The sequence below is a fragment of the Vulpes vulpes genome, chromosome X (assembly GCF_048418805.1).
Source record: "Vulpes vulpes isolate BD-2025 chromosome X, VulVul3, whole genome shotgun sequence".
Lineage (NCBI taxonomy): Eukaryota > Metazoa > Chordata > Mammalia > Carnivora > Canidae > Vulpes > Vulpes vulpes.
In genome coordinates, this window is record NC_132796.1 from 70,783,714 (window position 1) to 70,804,737 (window position 21,024).

General features: G+C 38.6%; 1 protein-coding gene across 2 annotated transcripts in view; it reads right to left on the reverse strand.

The window, feature by feature from the left end:
- PCDH19 (protocadherin 19) overlaps positions 1-21,024 on the reverse strand; it is a 124,516-nt gene that overhangs the window by 38,752 nt on the left and 64,740 nt on the right. Inside the window, exons 3-4 of one of the 2 annotated variants that reach the window (XM_026006567.2) lie at positions 13,232-13,290; positions 2,666-2,835 (exon numbers count right to left, since the gene is read on the reverse strand). In XM_026006567.2, coding sequence (XP_025862352.1) covers positions 2,666-2,835; positions 13,232-13,290 — 229 coding nt within the window. Of the gene's footprint in view, positions 1-2,665; positions 2,839-13,231; positions 13,291-21,024 lie in introns of both variants that reach the window. The other variant, XM_026006568.2, reaches the window with a different exon arrangement.

Here is a 21,024-nt window from a genome sequence, read left to right on the forward strand (position 1 = left end):
TTTGTTGGTATTTTTTTTTTTCCTCAAGGAATCCTTGAGACTTTCAGTGCAGGTCTGAGTCCAGAGGAAATTCCATTTTCCCTCATGATCTTTCTAAATTGGTAGTCCCCAGAAGCAACAATACCATATTGCCCTGGAACGAATATATCTAGAACTGTTCTAGTTAGAATGGTTACAAGATCAAGCATACGTGGTAAATTTGCTCCATGATTGTCTTTCAACTATTCTGCTTCAGGATAAAATGAGAAATATTATGTGCATCCATTTTACTATTAGAGATAGTAAAATGCTATAAACTGTTACTTGTTGGGGCGCTTGGGTGGCTCAGTCAGTTAAGCATCTTCCTTTGGCTCAGGCCATGATCCTTGAGTCCTGGGATCCATCCCTGCATTGGGCTCCCTGCTCAGTGGGGAGTCTACTTCTCCCTCTCCTGCTCCCCCTGCTTATGCGCTCTCTCTTGTGCTCTATCTTTAAAAAAATGTTAATTGTTGAGATTGTTGCTGTTGTTTGAGGTAGCAATAACTGAAGTGACACAATTTATGTGTTTAGCTTAGAGTTGATTTGGGATATAACAATTAAGTACTATTATGGAAAGCTCAGAAGTATGGGGATATCATAAGGTAGAGCCTGAGAGGTAAGCAAGACCAGAATTCCGTCTGTACCTAAAGCTTAATGACTCAACCAAATTGAAAAAAACAAATTCAAGGGTTGGCTTAAGATTTAGCCACTGCTTGAATGATAGGGAAAAAATTAAGATATATACAAGCAACCTGAATACTGAGAAAAAATATGAAAGTGTTGCCAAAATGAAACAGCAAAAGGTGTCTGGGTACACGTGTGTGTGTATGTGTGTGTGTGTATGTAATCATCTTTTATGTAGCAGAGTCTTGGAATAATGCCACACATTTGCTTTAGAATACTCTCATTAGTATATAACATATATAAAATACATGTATATGTATAATACATTGTGTATATATATATAATGTATAATGTATTATATATATACACATATAATACATCCCAGTTGGAAGAAAGAGTCCCTCAGAAAAATTAAGCATACTCCACCAATACTGTTTTCCTAGAAAAATGTGACAAAAATTTAAACAGAGTTATTCTATCCAGGTATAAAGTGAGAATCAATTATGACCTTTTCCTTTTCTGGATTCACTTCATTTTTAAAAGCGTCTAACTAAAACCCTTTCTGATATAGTGAAAAATCACTTTTTTGAGATACAAGACTAGTAAATGATAATACTCGTCTGTATCCTATGATACACTATTAATCTTCTGAGAATTAAACAGTCTCTGTTTCAGTTATATAAATGTTTAGTTTTTCATCTTTAGTCTTAGAAAGGTTGCCCAGAAAGTATATTATCTCTGCGGATGTCACCACTTGCCAATTAGGGAAAACAGCAGTGCACAATCAGTAGTGACCTCTATATATTACAAACATTGACACTTGGGTCTGCTGGGGAGGGGATGGATTAGACAATTTAACAGAATCTACAGTGACAAACTTTTTTCTATGAAAAACATTTCCTTTTTTGAATTGTGTAATATTCTCCTTTGGATTCATTTATAAGACCAAAACAAAAAGCATTTAATGATGTTTACAGTGAAATGAAACAGCTGAAGACCAGCACATAATCACCATATTTTGTTTTCTCATCTTTAAGTCTTTTAGCAGTAGGGCTTCCAGCTGAGCTTGCGTCTAGCTTCTCTCAAGACATAGCCAAGCGTTCTGAAGCTTCACTGAGCCTAAACACCAAGCTGAATTCATAGTTCTTAATTGAAAAAGACAGGCTGTTTTCCTAGCATGTTTGCATCTGTAAAACATTGAAAATGACATTTTTGCCCAAGTCCATTTGAATATTCTGCCTTTGCTGAACTCTGCTAATGTTTTTATACCCTGGTTTATGCCTACCACAGCTTTAAATAGCTCCTCTTGCTAAAGCATGTGCGGCTGCATTCACAAAAATAGACTCTTTTTCATACATGAGAATGCTACTCCTGAGATTTGCTTTGAGATGTTTTTCATATGCACAGAATATTACTTTGATGAGCCATGTTTTCTTACACTAGTCTCTCCTATGATGAATGGCATGCATGTGTGTGGTAGCTAGAGGGAGTTGGCATACCCAACCCATAAACAAAATGGGAAGTTTGGTACTTTCTCTCTTCAGTAAAGGGTATACAATCTGTGGTCAGAGAACAGAGTCTCTCTCTGGGTAATGTTAACCAGCCTGATATAGAAATAAAATCCACCCCTTTGGTCTCATTAGTGCTATGTTCTGTGCAACTCAACTGATCAGTTAAATTTCGTGTACTAAAGTAAAATGAGGCATTTATTCCTGGTGAGAAAGTATCTGCTCATTTTCTATGTGCTCAGTGCAGTTATTATTAAAGAGAATGTACACAATATGAATAAGTAGTTAGCTTTTAAACTGCCTGCAACCTTATACAAACCTAGGAGATCCACTCAGGGAGGATGAAGAAGAACCTGGTCAAGTGTCAGAACATCTCAAAACTCTGTCGATGCTATTCAGGCATAAGCACAGTACACACCTTGATGACACTTACTACAGTAAAGTAGTACAATATACCTACAAATATTTGGATTCTTTGGGATCATAGCTGCAACTTACATCCAATCAGCCCTTACCATGGTCAGGCATCTGAGATCCCATGGAGGTCACACTGGTGTTCAGCACATCATTGACAGCAGTATCACAATACAGGCTCCGCTGGACATCATGCTCACTGTCAGTCTGGTCACTCTCTTCATGACCACTATCCTTCAGGCTGTTGCCCTCTAAGTCCTTGAAGGTAGAGCTGCTGGGTTGAAGAAAGAATGATAATTTACAACTGTGATAATCTGATCTTTAAAATCTTTCAGAGCCAGGATGATATCAGCTCTGTGGTGAGGCCAACAGTGACTGGACTGTCAAAAAGAGTAGATAAAAGAAATTTCTGTTTAAAGATAATGGAAGTTGGGGCACCAGGGTGGCTCAGTTGGTTGAGTATCCAAATTGTGATTTTGGCTCAGGTCCTGATCTCATGGGTTGTGATATCGAGCACTGTGTTGGGCTCTGTGCTCAGAGGGGAGTCTGCTTGGGATTCTCTCCCTCCCTCTCCTTCTGCCCCTCTCACAGGATTCTGTGCTCTCTGCTCTCTCTCTCTCTCTCAAATAAATAAATAAATAAACAAACAAACAAACAAACAAACAAACATATAAATAATTTTGTTTAAAAACAAAGATAATGGAACTTAACACTGCAGAGAGGTTCCGAGTATTGAATGCTGATGTAGCTAATACTTTCACTCACTTATCTTCAATGCATTACTAGAGGCAAGGTGGAAGAAGATAGAAATTTGAAACAACCACCTGCAAAGAATATTACCATTTCAGAAGGTTTTCTCTCTTCTTATGTAATCAAAGTAAAATAATAGCTACTGTTTCCTGAGCAATTACTACACATAAGGCACTGTTCTAAGTGCTTGACATGAATTAACTTTTTTAATCATCACAACTATATAAGAGAAAGGTACCATTAATATTGCCATTTATAGATGAAAGAACAGAAGCACAAGGAAGTTAAATAACCTGCCCAAGGTCATACAGCTGAGGAAATGTAACAGATCTAAGGCCAAATCCAGTCAGTCTAGCTCCAGAGCCTGGGCCCTTAAATACTATGTAAATTGCTTCTCCAAAGAGGTCTACTAATCAACTGCAAAAATTGAAGTGGCAGAAATTAAGGTAATGCAATTAAAATAGAAAGGATTATCAGGACCAGAGAACTCAGGTCAGTTTTAGCTGAGAAATTCAGAGAGATAGATTCAAAGGAAAAGAAGAGAGGCAGGAGCTGAGAATAGGAGAGCCTTGGTGCATGCACAGTAAGATATAAGTGAGAAGCAGAGTTGAGCTCTAATAAAACTGTGAGTGTAGTTAAGCTAAAAATATGAAAACTTTCAGCTGAGGAGTTTATGGGCCAATTTTTCTTGCATTTGTTAAATCAGTCCACCATACAGTGCACTAACATACCATCCAAGAACCTCACACAAAAATAGAGAATAATACATAAGGTACATCCATAGAGGCCCCACCTGTTTTTTCTAACACTTTGTATGTCCTGACAGAATCTGCGGATGTGCAACACTAAGGAGCATAAATTATGCATCTGAAATACCTAGTGGAATGGTGAATCCATTCCCCAATCAGTGAGGAAGTATCAAGATAATGTGTTGTCATCTTAATAACAGAGTGTCATGCTTGTGAATTAGGATAAGTCTCAACAGACCTACTGTACCTCTGAAAAGAGAGCCTGTGGAGATGATAGTGTAAACTCATTTGATGTGCTCAACCTTGAATATCCACAGGCCTGGCTCTCTGAGGCTTTGAGAAGAACATTCGGTATATATGATGAAGAGCTACGCCATGGACACAATAGATACATTGTCATTCTCTACATTGGTCAAAAGGAATCACAGCAGATTTTTAACATATGACCAATCTAGATGTAGAATGCTTGCTGCCATGAATATGAAAAGGAAAAGATCAAAAGGGCAGTAACTGGAAAGCCATAATTATAAGAAAATGAAGAGCAGGAGAGAGTAAAACATTGACCTGTTTGCTAATTACTTTCAGGAAGGATCACTGAGCATCACCTGTATTAAAACTAAAATCATTCAATAAGCCAATTCACTCAGCTCCTCCAAAATTATGTCATGCAGCTACTCAGCCCTGTGGACCCACCAGTATGCAGTTCTATTAAAAAAACAATCATCCGGGATCCCTGGGTGGCGCAGCGGTTTGGCGCCTGCCTTTGGCCCAGGGCGTGATCCTGGAGACCCGGGATCGAATCCCACATCGGGCTCCCGGTGCATGGAGCCTGCTTCTCCCTCCGCCTATGTCTCTGCCTCTCTCTCTCTCTCTCTCTCTCTCTCTCTCTGTGACTATCATAAATAAATAAAAAATTAAAAAAAATCATCCTAAAATTATTTTATGGTCAAGAAGACCAATTGGAAGTACAGGCTTTAGAGCGTGTAACAATTTCTAGCTTTATGGCACAGATGTTGGGGCGTCCTGTAAATACTAATCCCATAGCTTGAACAGATTCAAAGTTTGTCTTTTAGAAAAAAAAATTGGTCCTGTCCATATGGACTCCTGTATCTCAGAAGAAGGGAAATGACCTGCCTTGTTCATATATTTTTATACCAAATATTAATTTTTGACCTGCATTTCTGGTATCTGCAGCACATGAAAATTTCTTTAATCTAGAACACAAAATTGTTGCTTTAAGCCAGAGACTTCAACCCTGAATTGGGTGCATTTCAGCAGCTGACAAAATATGCTGGAGACATACGTTAAGGAGTATAAGGACAATGTAATTAACCATCCCTTAGACCACGGTTTCTCAACCTTGGCATTACTGACATTTTTTTTAATAAATTAATTTTTATTGGTGTTCAATTTACCAACATACAGAAAAACACCCAGTGCTCATCCTGTCAAGTGTCCCCCTCAGTGCCTGTCACCCATTCCCCCCCACCCCCCGCCCTCCTCCCCTTCCACCACCCCTAGTTCGTTTCCCAGAGTTAGGAGTCTTTAGGTTCTGTCTCCCTTCCTGATATTTCCCACACATTTCTTCTCCCTTCCCTTATATTCCCTTTCACTATTATTTATATTCCCCAAATGAATGAGAACATACACTGTTTGTCCTTCTCCGATTGACTTACTGCACTCAGTATAATACCCTCCAGTTCCATCCACGTCGAAGCAAATGGTGGGTATTTGTCATTTCTAATGGCATTACTGACATTTTAAGCTGCATAATTTTTTATGCACATTGTAGAATGTTCATCAGCATCCCTGGCCTCTACCCATTAGATGCTAGTAGGGCCTCTTCCAGAAGTTACACCAAAAAGGTCTCCATACATTGCCAAATCACACTCAGCTGAAAATCACTGCTTTAGGTTCTTTCAAACTCTTTTCTACCAGATTTTCAGACTATAGGGGAAAGAGCATTGTCATTAGAATAAGTGACAATCGTACTATCCCACTTCATCTATGGGAGACTGGGCCTGTTATCTAATGTCTTTGAGCCTCAATTTCCTTGTCTATAAAATGCATTTTCTAAAACCTTCTTCACAAGGTCATTTGGATGACTCAATGAGATACTGTACATGAAGTACTGGGTACACACAAATGCTCAATAAATGGTAATTGTTTAATATGATCATTATTCCATATGGTAATGTCTTCATTGAGTTAAAGTTAAATATTACACCTGTGGTCTTTCTGTGGTCTTTCTTTCTGATATAGGAAATGGGTATTTAAATAATGTCTCTATATCTTCCATAAACTATAGTCAAACACTGTATGCTATATTAATTTCTCCTAGAATTCAGGAACAGGAAAAGAAAGTCTCCTGTCAAATGTGTGTCCTTTGTTTATTGAAAAATGAGAACTATATGCCCTGGTGTACTTAACCATTTTGTATTGGCTTCTCAAAAGCTTCATGATAAATATAATGTTTAATTGCAGTGATTTGGATGCCAAGGATCACTATTTAGCTTCACCCAATTGGAAGTATGCCTTTTTAATGTTTGATCATCTTTTTTATATGTATCTGAATATTACAAACCACCTCACAGATTTTGTTTTTTGTTTTTGATAGAAATGAGAGAAATAATAAAATAGTTAAGGATTGGCTATCTTTTTAAAGCTTGATCACCTTTTTAAAGTTTGATCACCTTTTTTTATATGTATCTAAATATTACAAACCATCTCAGAGATTTTGGTTTTTTTTTTATAGAAATGTGAGAAATAATAAAATAGTTAAGGATTGGCTATTTGGGACTGGTAGTGTGGGTATAAAAAGTCAGGTATTCTTTGCTAAAATAAAAAACATGAGGGGAATGGGTGACGGGCACTGAGGTGGACACTTGACGGGATGAGCACTGGGTGTTTTTCTGTATGTTGGTAAATTGAACACCAATAAAAATTAATTTAAAAAAAAAAAAAACATGAGAAACAGCAAGTATTGGTGAGGATGTGGAGAAAAAGGAACCTTCATGCACTGTTGGTAGGAATGAAAACTAGTGCAGCCACTGTGGAAAATAGTATGGAGGTTTCTCGAGAAAATAAAAATATAACTATCCTACAATACAGTAATCCCATCCCTGAGCATTTATCCCCATAATACAAAAACACTAATTCAAAAGGCTATATACACCCCTATGTTTATTGCAGCATTGTTTACGTACAGTAGCCAAATTATGGAAGCAGCCCAAGTGTCTGCTGATACATAAATGGATAAAGAAGACGTATATATATATATGACATTTATACATACATTTGGTGATAACATAATATGTATAATATAATTTATAATAGATATATATAAGATATATAAGATAATATATGTAAATATACATATTTATCTATAAAATGGAATATTATTCAACCACAAAAAATGAAATCCTGCCATCTTCAACAACATGGATGGAGCTAGAGAGTATAATGCTAAGTGAAACAGGTCAGAGAAAGATGAATACCATATGATTTCACTCACATGTGGAATTTAAGAAACAAAACAAAATGAGAGAGAGGGAGAGAGAGGGGCAAACCAAGGAAAAAACCCCTAACTATAGAGAACAACCTGATAGTTACCAGAGGGGAGGTAGGTGGGGGAATGGGTGAAAGAGGTGATGGGGATTTGGAGTACATGTATCCTGATGAACACGGAGTAAGGTATAAAATTGTTGAATCACTGGGATCCCTGGGTGGCTCAGCGGTTTTGCACCTGCCTTCGGCCCAGGGCATGATCCTGCAGACCCGGGATCGAGTCCCACATTGGGCTCCCTGCATGGAGCCTGCTTCTCCTTCTGCCTGTGTCTCTGCCTCTCTCTCTCTCTCTCTATCTCTCATAAATAAATAAACAAAAATCTTTAAAAAAAGAATTGTTGAATCACTATATTGTTGGTAAATTGAACACCAATAAAAATTAATTTTAAAAAAAGAGGCATAAAGTTTTAGTTTTGTTTCTTACTTTTGAAATCTGGTGCAGTGGAGAATGTTATTTCTTAACATTTTCTACAACTGTCTAAGAATTTGCCATATATTGTACATCTGAAACTAGTATAACATTTATGGTAATTCTACTGGAATTAAAATTTTAAACTCAATAAAAATTGTTTAAAAGACTCCAAAAAAGATAGTCATGTATTCTCTGAAAAAAAAAAAATGCAAGGGATGGGATGCCTGGGTGGCCAGCGGTTGAGCATCTGCCTTGGGCTCAGTGCGTGATCCCAGATCCTCGATGGAGTCCTGCATCGGGCTCCCCGCAGGGAGCCTGCTTCTTTCTCTGCCTATGTCTCTGCCTCTCTCTGTGTGTCTCTCATGAATAAATAAATAAATCTTTTAAAAAAATAAATAATAGGATGTTTTAAAAAAAATGCAAGGGGTGTAACTCCCCTCCCCCAAACCCTGGAACCCACTAAAAGATCAGTTTTCCCATCTGCCGAACTAAGTACCACTTACTCTAATCTTGTCAGGACATTTAGTGGATTAATGAATGGATCTGGGTAAGGTAGTTTAAGGCCCCGGGAGCAAGATGCTGCAAATTGTAAAACAGCCTGGTAAATGGCTACTCACCCAAAACAAATAACAATTTATGCCAGGCATAAAAAATGCTGATTTCACTTGTTTTATTACCTGTGTACCTCTTGGGAAATGAAAGACTTGTAAACCAACTTTTGTAGGACAATAAATTAGGAGTACCCATTTGCAATGATATTGTAAATGCAAATGTTTCTATTACTGCGCTGGTGGCCAACAAAGGAACAGATTTGTGTGAAAACACCTACAGCAAGACTCTGAACATGAGAGTTACATAGAAAATGCTTAATGAATAAATATTATTCCAATTCTGACCCATATTTACCCTTTAAAATATTGGAAATCTTTCCCAGAGACAGAATAATCTGAAAGGAAACAGGTCATATCTTCCTAGCAGGTGAGACCACATACCCAAGGAATGCCACGTAAGAGTGAGAGTGAGGAGAAAGTAAAAGTCAAGAGTATTGTAACTATATTTAGAGAATATAAAGATGATTCTACAGTGGTTTCTGGACCTCCTACCTGCATCATAATCACGTCTGGAACCTATGAAAACTGGAGATTCTCTAGGGATGGAGCTAAAACACTTTGCATTTAACAAAACTCCCAGGCGATTCTTTTTTTAAAAAAAAAGATTTTATTTATTTATTCATGAGAGACATAGCAAGAGAGGCAGAGATATAGACAGAGGGAGAAGCAGGCTCCTCACAGGGAACCTGATGCGGGACTCGAACCCCCTACTGGGGATCATGCCCTGAGCCAAAGGCAGATGCTCAATCCCTGAGCCACCCAGGCATCCCCTCCGAGGTGATTCTAATGCATATTAAAGGTCAGAAATTACTGGTTTAGAGGGATATTTCGTGCCAATTTCCATTGATAAAATGCTGAGATTTTCTTCAACTTCTTTCATCCATTCATTCAATAAATATGTACCAGCACTTGTTATAGACAAGACATTATACCAGGTGCAGCAAAACTCCAGAACACGTCGGGTGGAAAAGGAAAGCACTATGTATGCTTTAGGAGCCAATGGTCATTTTCCCTTCCACCCTGCTTCACTATCTTGTTCATTTCCTGCTTCATTTTCTTTGAGCTACACCCTCATGCCCCGCTTGATATTGCTCCAAAAGCACTGTGGGAGTAGACATTAGATAGCAACAGAGAAACCAAGCATGAAGAAAGAGAAGAGAATGTTGCAGCAGGGGCAAAGTGAAACTGCTGGCTTGCCTTGTTCTGAGAAGATACCAGGGAAACAAACACAGCAGGAAGGAAGCACATCCAAAAAAGTTTCTAAACCATCTTGGCTCATTAATCTGGAATTCTGACATAAGCCGTGGGTACACCTGCAGGTTGCAGGTGATGTTCTGAAAACAACAACAAAACTACATAAATATGACACCAGATTCTGGGGTGCAAAGATGATGTGACATTTATCTTCCCTTTCTGTTCCAGATCCACTCTCTACCCTTTTCAACCTTGATTTGTGCTTAAGGGAACCCTCTTGCTCCCTGTCTTTCCAGTGAGAGTGGAAAAGCAGCCTGTGTGTAAACTGTCTGGACGAGACAGTTAACTGCTGGAGAATGCCGAAGAGAAGGGTCCAAGAAGCATCCTTGGGTAAGTAGAAAGTAAATAGAGGGAAAGAAAATGGATAGGAAAAGAAGTTCTTAAAATTCTCCTGAAATTGGATTCAAAGAAACAGGACTTGATGATAAATAAAACTGATAACAAGATTCAGAATTTCCTGGCTGGGAGATTTTTCCATGCATATAAATGGATCCTCAAGAAACCACATACAGTGAAACCCCTTTCAAACATCACTGTGAGCTATTTGAACATAGTTTGCATGGTTTTTATCACCTGGTGTTATAACTCTCTCTTAACATTTTCCACACATTTTACATTTAAAATGGTTAGTCCCCAGAAAAGCATAGCACACGAGATTTCCTGTATCTTTCCAGGTATTGTGCTTTGTCTAAACTCAATGAATCCGGTAAATTCCAAGGCCTTTGTGGTTTTCCAAAGCCGTCAATGTTCCAAAAACAGAATCTGGCAAAAATGCATGTGTCCCTGAGTTTTCAGATGTTTCCTCTTAATCAAAGTGGTCCCTGGTAAAAAGTCATTATTTTAGGTTTCAGGCAACATCAGGAGACTTTTCCCCTGAAAGCCTGTGTTAAGTCCAGGTTGTGCATTTTGTGTGTAAACCAAAACATATAAAGTAATTAACCAAAATCAGAGGTTTCTAGGGAGTCCCAAAGCTGCTGTGGAAATACATGTATCCTGAAAACTAAATGTTTAAATGTTAAGTTTTCATCTCATCATTCAGCCTGGGCACTGTATATTCGGGGCTGACCTAAGACAGCGAGGGTCCCTAGGAGAAAGCTTTCTGCCTTGCTCTGAAAATCAGACTTACGGCAAAAGTTTAACCTGGTCATAGAATTCCCAGGGACCCAGAGCTAGCCCAAGGGACTGGTGAAGATTTTAAAAAAAAATCTGCTTTTACCAGAATTTTTATCAGAAGCTTTGAAATAACAGTCCTAAAGCAGAAAATAAAGTATAAATAAAAATAAAGTAGACTTCTGCTGCAAAGTTACTCTAAATAGCACACATAAAGAGGGGCCTTTTTCCTCCTAAAACAAATGAGTCAGGTAATTTTGAATTCCTTACATTTTGAGTTTATTCTGTGAGCTAAGAAAATATTCAAAGTAGATTTCTCCCAACCTCTCAAGAAAATTCCAAACTGCTATGACCAGTAATGCTGGGCTATTCATTTTAATTAATAATAATTAATGGTCATCACTTAAGTTCACAAGCAATTCCAGACCAATACAGATAAACCTAGCATGATTTCAGGGGTTACTGCAGCATCATGAATTAAATTAAATATGAATTAAAGTGACTTGTTCAACAAGCCAGTTTATTCTTCAAATCATATTCATCTGGTGAGGTAAATTTATGGGATTGGAGCCAGCAAAATAATAGAATTTTCACATCTTCTCTACTGTAGCTCCAATAGACCCTGCTTCTCTCTTTATTTTATTTATATTATCTTAACAAACACACGCCGATTCCATTTTAGCTGCAGAATAACCACTGGACCATTCAAGAGGATATTTGCATGAAGAGTAATAAAGGCATCATGTGAATAGTCAGTACTGGTTTTTCAGCCCAGTAAGTTCTCCACTTAGTTTAGTGCTCCCTCCTTAGAGGGCTCCCTGAACCTTGGTACCCACTGCATCAGATGGAATCTTCCTTGGCAGTATTCAGCTCGGTATTCTGTGGCTCTATGGATAACAGAGTTATGACTAACCAATCACACAAATCCTCTTTGGGTTTTTTGTATTTTTGTTTTTTGAAAATATTATTTATTTGACAGAGAGACAAAGAGAACCAGAGAGCACAAGTGGGGGGAATGGCAGAGGGAGAGGAAAAAGCAGGCATCCTGCCAAGCAGAAAGCCCACTGTGGGACTCGACATCGGGTTCCATCCCAGGCTTGATCTCAGGACCCTCGGATCATGACCTGAGCTGAAGGCAGATGCTTAACTGATTGAGCCACCCAGGTACCCCACAAATCCTAACTTTGAATGCTACATTTGAAACACTTCCAAATATCTTAAGAAGTGTTAAATCATGCAAAGATTTTTTTTTTTTTTTTCTGAGACGCCAGGGTAGCTCAGCGGTTGAGCATCTGCCTTAGGCTCAGTGCATGATTCCGGGTAGGGGGATCGAATTCCACATCGGGCTCCATGTGAGGAGCCTGCTTCTCCGTCTTTCTATGTCTCTGCCTCTCTGTGTCTCTCATAAATCAATCAATCAATCAATCTTTTAAAAAAGATTTTTTTCTTTTCCAGTCTCACCTATAACATTTTTAAAAGATTAGAAATTAGTTTATTGCCATTAACATATCTTTAAAATGATTCCAAAGTAAACAAAAGCATAGCATTTTGAAATTCACTGAAAGTTCCACATGAGAAATTGTTTAAGGCCTCTCTCCATTGAAAGCGAAGAGCAACAAGAATTTTGATATCAACATGATTTTGAAAATATCTGTTTTCTAATATCAGATATCAAAATCATCATATAAAACTATTTTAATATGATCCCAGTTTTTAAAAAATTTGTGTCTATGCATACATTTTGATGTAAAGGAGAATGGTAAAATGCCAATGATGATTATTTTCGGGTAGTGGAATTACCGCAATTTTTATTTTTCTATGTTTTTCTGAATTTTTCAAATCTCTTACAATAAGCAGACAGGTGTTCATTTTAAAATCCAAAAACAGGCATTCATTTTAAAATCCAAAAACAAAGGCATCATGGGGCACCTGGGTGGTTCAGTTGGTTAAGCACTCACCTCTTGATTTTGGATCCAGTCATGATCTCAGGGTCATGAGATCCAGCCCCAAGTCAGACACCCGGCTCAGCAGGAAATCTGCTTGAGAGTCTCTCTCTCTGCTCCTCACCCTACCCCCCCAACTCGTGCACATTCTCTAAAATAAATAAATAAATCTTGACATAAAAACAAAGGCATCATTTAAAAAGCTTAATCTGTTTTGCTTTTTCTATTAAGTGAAGCTTAGTCATAGAAATAGACAAGCAAATCAACATACCTTTTGATTAAATGGGCTCGGCTGTTCACATAGTTGGAATCAAAGGAATAGTTTTCAGTCTGCAAGGGGGAAAAATATTAAAAAGGTTACATAGATGATTCATGAAGAGAGCCAAACTGTTCTACTTAGGGGGGAGTTTTTCTGCTGTGTGAGAAGCAATGAATGAATCAGAAACCAAGGCCATAGTGGGAAAACAGCCTCAAGAATTTCTGCCGCTTTCTTTGGGCCATGGGGGTTCTGTGGAGGCAGCCCTCAACTGCAGGCCAAGATGAAATTGATACAAACATCCCCTAGAATACCATGACTACTGACCATACAACCACTTGGAGGAAGATACAACATGACGCACAATCTTTACAGAAACTAATTGCTTCCCGTTCCCAGCGGATATAATTCTGTGCCCATCAAATTGACTGGAAGTTCAAAGGTATTTCTTATTAGTAGTAGATAATTAACAAGTTAAAATATTTATTCCATGGATAGGGAAATGCAGGCAAGGTAATCCCCTACTGTGGATTTGAACTCTGCATTTCTCTTTAAGGCGTTTTGCTCAGCATTGGTTATGCAGGAAGCCCCCTTCTTTTTTTTTAACAGATACAAAGGCAAACAAGTATTATGCCTGAAACTGGGTGAAGGGCAGGCCACAGGGTGTGCCAAAACCTTTTGTGTGAAACATGAAGTTTGCAAGCAAACCCTGTCTCAGCTCCTATCATTAAAACGCTACTGCCTAATCTGGTTACAGTAGACTGCCTGAGCAACAGCTTTACAAAAGCAAATGCAGAACACCTGCCATATGAGATGGGAAACCGTTAATGAGCACCCAAAGGGGGCAGCCTTAGAAGGTGGGAAAGAAGAGAAAAGTTGACACGGAAGTAACTGAAAGTCCTAGGAAGGTGAACCTTACCCCAACACTAAAGTACAACTTTCACTGAACCATTGTATCTACTGGAAAATGCCTAATAACATCTCCACCCTCCTGCTATTCCACCAGAAATCCTCACCATTCTCACCATGCCTTAGGGCCTTCTGAAATCATTGACTAAAAGTACCTGAAAAAGGAAACACAACAGCTATCTAGCTAACAAAATAGCAGATAGCTTTCAGATTACTAGCCGTCAGACATTAACAGTACTAGGCTCTTGGATGCTTTTGGTTTCAAGGAACTGAGAGATTGGTAGAAGAGAAAATAGGATAGATGGTAGCAAATCCAACTACCACGTGAGTACCAAACAGCTAACAGTTGGGGAAGAGGGGACCCTAAGTATCTAGAGTAGCTGGGGATGACAGCAGTGAACAGGTGGGAGAAAGTAGGAGAGAGTGCTGAGAAGGTAACTACATACCACCATTGTCATGTACTCAGGCATGCTCATGCCCTCTACGTGCTCCTCATTTGATGATGGCCTCTGTAATATCCCCTCACACTGCTTTTATCTAGTGGATAAAATCCCCTTTAATGTAAACCACAAATGATTTTTGGTTCTGTTATAAGGAATGGATTGGGAGAGTAAAAAATCAAAAAGGTCAGTTCATTTCGAATCTGTTCATAAGAAAATGGATGCTGAAAAAAATAAAAATAATGAAAATAAAAGAAAATGGATGCTGAAATTGCTGCAAACATAATTACAGGAAGATGAGGTAGACTTGAAACGGCATTGGGAATACAATGCTGGAAGTATTGCTGGAAGAAGTCATCCATCTGTAAGTTGATCAACAAGCATTCCTTGAATAAATTATTATCCCAACATAATAGGCAAAAATTGTCCTGGATAAATGTGCTCTTTTATAATATTCAATACAATATATAATATAACAAGTGGAAGTCTCCACCTGTCAGAAAGCATGCTATCTAATTAAAACAGGAAATGGATTAAGTACTCAATGACTAGTTTCAAAGTGCAACCTTGGGTAAATTACCTAATTTCTGCATGCCTCACTTCCCTCATATATAGAATAGGGACATGAATCCAAAGGGAAAGTTCCACTGAATTTTTCATGGCTCACAGTGGAAATGCTGGGAATTGTTAACTTAACCCCGCTTTCCACGGAAACTGAAACCCCAAATAGGATCAAGAATTTGACCTCATTCAAGGAATAAAAGAATAGCATGAACACATTTCATCTCAGCCTCCAAACATACTAAAACATTTTTTTCAAGAGGGGCACCTGGGTGGCTGAGTGGTTGAGTCTCTGCCTTCGTTGTATCCTGGGGTCCTGGGATCAAGTCCTGTATTGGGCTCCCTGTGGAGAGCCTGCTTCTCCCTCTGCTGATGTCTGCGCCTCTCTCTGTGTGTCTCTCATGAATAAATAAATAAAATCTTTCAAAAAATCATTTTTTCAAGAAAGCTAATAGACACAAAAAGCAAAAAAGGAAACTGTGAGCACACTGGCTTTGCAGGAAAAGCATTGAGGAACATCTCAAGATACCGTCATGTTGAAGAAGCCAGTTTTCTTTTCTTTTTTTTTTTAATAATAAATTTATTTTTTATTGGTGTTCAATTTACCAACATACAGAATAACACCCAGTGCTCATCCCATCAAGTGCCCTCAGTGCCCGTCACCCATTCACACACACACCCCCCCGCCCTCCTCCCCTTCCACCATCCCTAGTTCCTTTCCCAGAGTTAGGAGTCTTTATGTTCTGTCTCCCTTTCTGATATTTCCCACACATTTCTTCTCCCTTCCCTTATATTCCCTTTCACTATTATTTATATTCCCCAAATGAATGAGACCATATAATGTTTGTCCTTCTCTGATTGACTTACTTCACTGCCTTACTTCACTCAGCATAATACCTTCCAGTTCCATCCACATTGAAGCAAATGGTGGGTATTTGTCGTTTCTAATGGCTGAGTAATATTCCATTGTATACATAAACCACATCTTCTTTATCCATTCATCTTTCGATGGACACCGAGGCTCCTTCCACAGTTTGGCTATTGTGGACATTGCTGCTAGAAACATCAAGGTGCAGGTGTCCCGGCGTTTCATTGCATCTGAATCTTTGGGGTAAATCCCCAACAGTGCAATTGCTGGGTCGTAGGGCAGGTCTATTTTTAACTCTTTGAGGAACCTCCACACAGGAGTCGATCCCATTTAAAATTGCACCCAAAAGCATAAGATACCTAGGAATAAACCTAACCAAAGAGGTAAAGGATCTATACCCTAAAAACTACAGAACACTTCTGAAAGAAAATGAGGAAGACACAAAGAGATGGAAAAATATTCCATGCTCATGGATTGGAAGAATTAATATTGTGAAAATGTCAATGTTACCCAGGGCAATTTACATGTTTAATGCAATCCCTATCAAAATACCATGGACTTTCTTCAGAGAGTTAGAACAAATTATTTTAAGATTTGTGTGGAATCAGAAAAGACCCCAAATAGCCAGGGGAATTTTAAAAAAGAAAACCATAGCTGGGGACATCACAATGCCAGATTTCAGGCTGTACTACAAAGCTGTGGTCATCAAGACAGTGTGGTACTGGCACAAAAACAGACACATAGATCAAGGGAACAGAATAGAGAACCCAGAAGTGGACCCTGAACTTTATGGTCAACTAATATTCGATAAAGGAGGAAAGACTATCCATTGGAAGAAAGACAGTCTCTTCAATAAATGGTGCTGGGAAAATTGGACATCCACATGCAGAAGAATGAAACTAGACCACTCTCTTGCACCGTACACAAAGATAAACTCAAAATGGATGAAAGATCTAAATGTGAGACAAGATTCATCAAAATCCTAGAGGAGAACACAGGCAACACCCTTTTTGAACTCGGCCACAGTAACTTCTTGCAAGATACATCCACGAAGGCAAAAGAAACAAAAGCAATAATGAACTATTGGGACTTCATCAAGATAAGAAGCTTTTGCACAGCAAAAGATACAGTCAACAAAACTAAAAGACAACCTACAGAATGGGACAAGATATTTGCAAATGACCTATCAGATAAAGGGCTAGTTTCTAAGATCTATAAAGAATTTCTTAAACTCAACAGCAAAGAAACAAACAATGCAATCATGAAATGGGCAAAAGACATGAAGAGAAATCTCACAGAGGAAGACATAGACATGGCCAACATGCACATGAGAAAATGCTCTGCATCACTTGCCATCAGGGAAATACAAATCAAAACCACAATGAGATACCACCTCACACCAGTGAGAATGGGGAAAATTAACAAGGCAGGAAACCACAAATGTTGGAGAGGATGAGGAGAAAAGGGAACCCTCTTACACTGTTGGTGGGAATGTGAACTGGTGCAGCCACTCTGGAAAGAAGCCAGTTTTCAAATAGAGTATTTTGCATATCTTTGCATAAAAGGCATCCAACCTGTGTGTACTATCCATACTGTGTGCAGTATGGACCTCTGCAAAGACCTGACCTCCAGTCATAGCGCCAGAACTCTGTGTATGGGCAAATAAACAAAGCCATTCAAATTCTATCCCCAGTGACTATACTTTGTCTTGATCCTAATGAAATAATATATCTACCATGTGGATTCCCTCTTGCAGGCACTGAGTAAAAGAAGAAACAAGTCTATAAGGCTTGCTTGTGAAGATCTTAATAATTCCCTTTCCCGGGCAGCCCAGGTGGCTCAGCGGTTTAGCGCCGCCTTCATCCTGGGGGTGTGATCCTGGAGACCTGGATCGAGTCCTGCATTGGCTCCCTTGCATGGAGCCTGCTTCTACCTCTGCCCGTGTCTCTGCCTCTCTCTCTCTGTCTCCCTCTGTGTGTGTGTGTGTCTGTCATGAATAAATAAATAAAATCTTTTTTTAAAAATTCCCTTTCCCTTACTCTGAGATCCAGATTGGGTAACCTGGGCAAACATGCCAGGTATGATCTGCCACTATAAGTAGAAAAGAGTATCACTGAAGTTTGTCAGCTTCCTATCTTTCTTTCCCCCTTTTTTGTGCTCTAAAAGAGTAAACCACCCCTTTTTGTGGGTCCATATGTAAATAAATATTCCATTCCTAAAACCAGCACAGACCATAATAGGCAGATACCTTATGCTGCATCCTCATGAAATTAGAAGCACTAGGCATGCAGCAGATTTCTAGAACCAATTTTCCCATAGTGGATGGAGCTATGTTGAGTCATCCCACTGTCTTTTTGTCTTTGTAATCCGTCTCAGGTCTCTTTGTGAGGCCACTTGATTGGAGTTATGGGAGCAAACTATGAAACAGAATTATTCTAATTGATAGTATACACTATTCTGGTCCCATTAATACTACATTCCAAACAACTGAGCTAATTTGCCACATAGCCTATTACGGGTCTGTGTATATTCACATCAAGTGTTCTTATTCATATTGATTCAAGGTATGTGCTCAAACCCAACTTCTGTGCATTGAAAGACATTGTACACTTTTTCTGCACTTCAGATGGAGAAAAGAATGAGACTCAGACCAGCCTGAAGAAAAAAAATAATCTTTTCTTTTAAAAAAAAAAAAAGATTTTATTTATCCATTAATGAGAGACTCAGAGAGAGAGGCAGAGACACAGGCAGAGGGAGAAGCAGGCTCCTCACAGGGAGCCGGATGTGGGACTCAATCCCAGATCCCAGGATCACACCCTGAGCCAAAGGCAGGTGTCACCCATGTGTCCCCGAAATAACCTTTTCTTAATGAATAGTTTGCACATCTTAATCCAGTGGTTCTCAGCCCTAATGCACATTGGAATCAACCAGGAAACTTCGGGGGTTTTAAAAATACTGTTGCCAAGGTCCCACTCCAAGAGATTCTGAAGTAATTGGCCTAGAATGGGGCCCAGGCTTTGGCATTTTTTAAAGCTTCCCAGATACTTCAAATGTACATTCAGAGGAGAGAACTGCCCTGAGCAAAGGACTGACTACAGGCTTTGCCATGATGTGCTATGTTTTCTAACGCAATCCCAGTTGTTTAGAAGATGGCATCTCTCCTGCCAGATTATCTGTCAAGGTTATCTCAACATAGGTTAAAGAACTAGAGCAAAAATACACTTTTTAAAGAAATAATAAAAGAGCTTTTCTTTTTTGCATGAATTTATTGGCTCCTGGTTAGCCCTATTTAATCAAAATTTGCTTGACATTATTCCAATCCCCTCTCTAAGTATTCTAAATGGCAAATAACATGAAACATTTGAGAGGGGAAATTTTCTCTAAATGTCACATTAATTTCACTAGGAAACGTCCCCATCTCTAATGAGACAGCCAAGTTAACACAGGAACACAGTAAAGAGACAAGAACAACATTTGTTTCTGAAAAAACTAATTTTGACATTAAAAAATGAGTCTAGAGCAAACTTTTATTTCCAATCTCAGTTGGAATGGAAAATAAGAGTCATTTTCCTACCATTTAATATATGTCTCCCAAATCCTTTCTTTATCTAGAAGTGTTTATCCTAGGAACTCATTGAGAACAGACTTCTCACTTGGCTTAGGTTTAATAAAACCTTGATTTTCTGAAAACCTGATGAATAAGTACCTCTGGATGGCTGAGTTTTTTAGATACCTTAGGGCTTTCCTCTGCAAGAACCAAAACTTTGATTTAAAATCCTAATCATTCTGTGTTGTTTCTGAAGGGTATTGTACAGTTGTTTATTGGTTACTTAGAAGCACCCTTCTAAACATAAATCACTGTACCATGCAGGTTTTGATGGTACATTCACTGACCCCAAAGTGTTCTGTTTTTTGAGTTCTTGCCTTTAATTTTTAACATATGTCCTTCATCACCTTGCTATCAAACACACAGTATTATTACCTCTCAGTGCTATCAAAAATCAAAAACAACTCCTCTTCCATTACAGTAGAGTTTGATACTTCTACTCTACCATGTTCTTAAGAAACTCCATTTGTCTAGAAAATAAGAGTTCAGATCTGGGCAGACAGCTGAAATACTGTTGTTCTAAGAGGGAAATTACATGATCTTTAATATAGAGACTTTTAGGGATGCCTGGCTGTCTCAGCAGTTAAGCGTCTGCCTCTGGCTCAAGGCTTGATCCCGGGATCCAGGATCAAGTCCCACATCGGGCTCCCTGCATGAAGCCTGCTTCTCCCTCTGCCTATGTCTCTGCTTCTCTCTCTGTGTCTCATGAATAAATAAATAAAATCTTAAAAATAAATATAGAGACTTCTGTGTAATATTTTGGTTCTTGTTTATTTTTTACCTGCTTCAGAGGCTTCTTTTTGATTACTGCTTTCTATTCTGAGCTCCCTTCTGGATATGTGAGGTTTCCAAGCAAGACTTTTGGGTAGGTGGTATGCTATTATGTCTCTATGTTAATAAGTCTGGCACATCAGAAGTCAAATTCTTCCATTTTCTCAGGCCCCCAAGGTACTGGAATGCCCTACTTTAATTGTCATTTTGCATTACTCTTACAGCTCACTGAATTTTACCCTAGTCTCTGAAAGAGTGACTGTGACTGCCTCAGCACCACATTTATCACCAGGAGAGACTTCAACCCGACTGAGAAAGAAACTAATAAATGCAAATATCCAGAACTAGAATCTTTTGCCCAGTGGCGCAACTCCCCAGATCACTACACAAAGCTTAAAAAAGGTTTCTGAGATTAAAACAGATATTCCTCAAACCTTAAAGTTTTCATCTTAAAATAAAGATGACTATTCATTTTTTAAAATGCGTTAAAAGTCCCATCAAACTGAAAAGCATCCTAATTGCAATCTGCTATCTAATTATTTTAATTTTTAACTCTTAATCATTTTAGCAATACAAACAGGAAAACTGGAATCCCAAATCAGATGCACAGCAAACTGATTTTAAAATGCTAGTCCTTTTTAAACTGCTGATG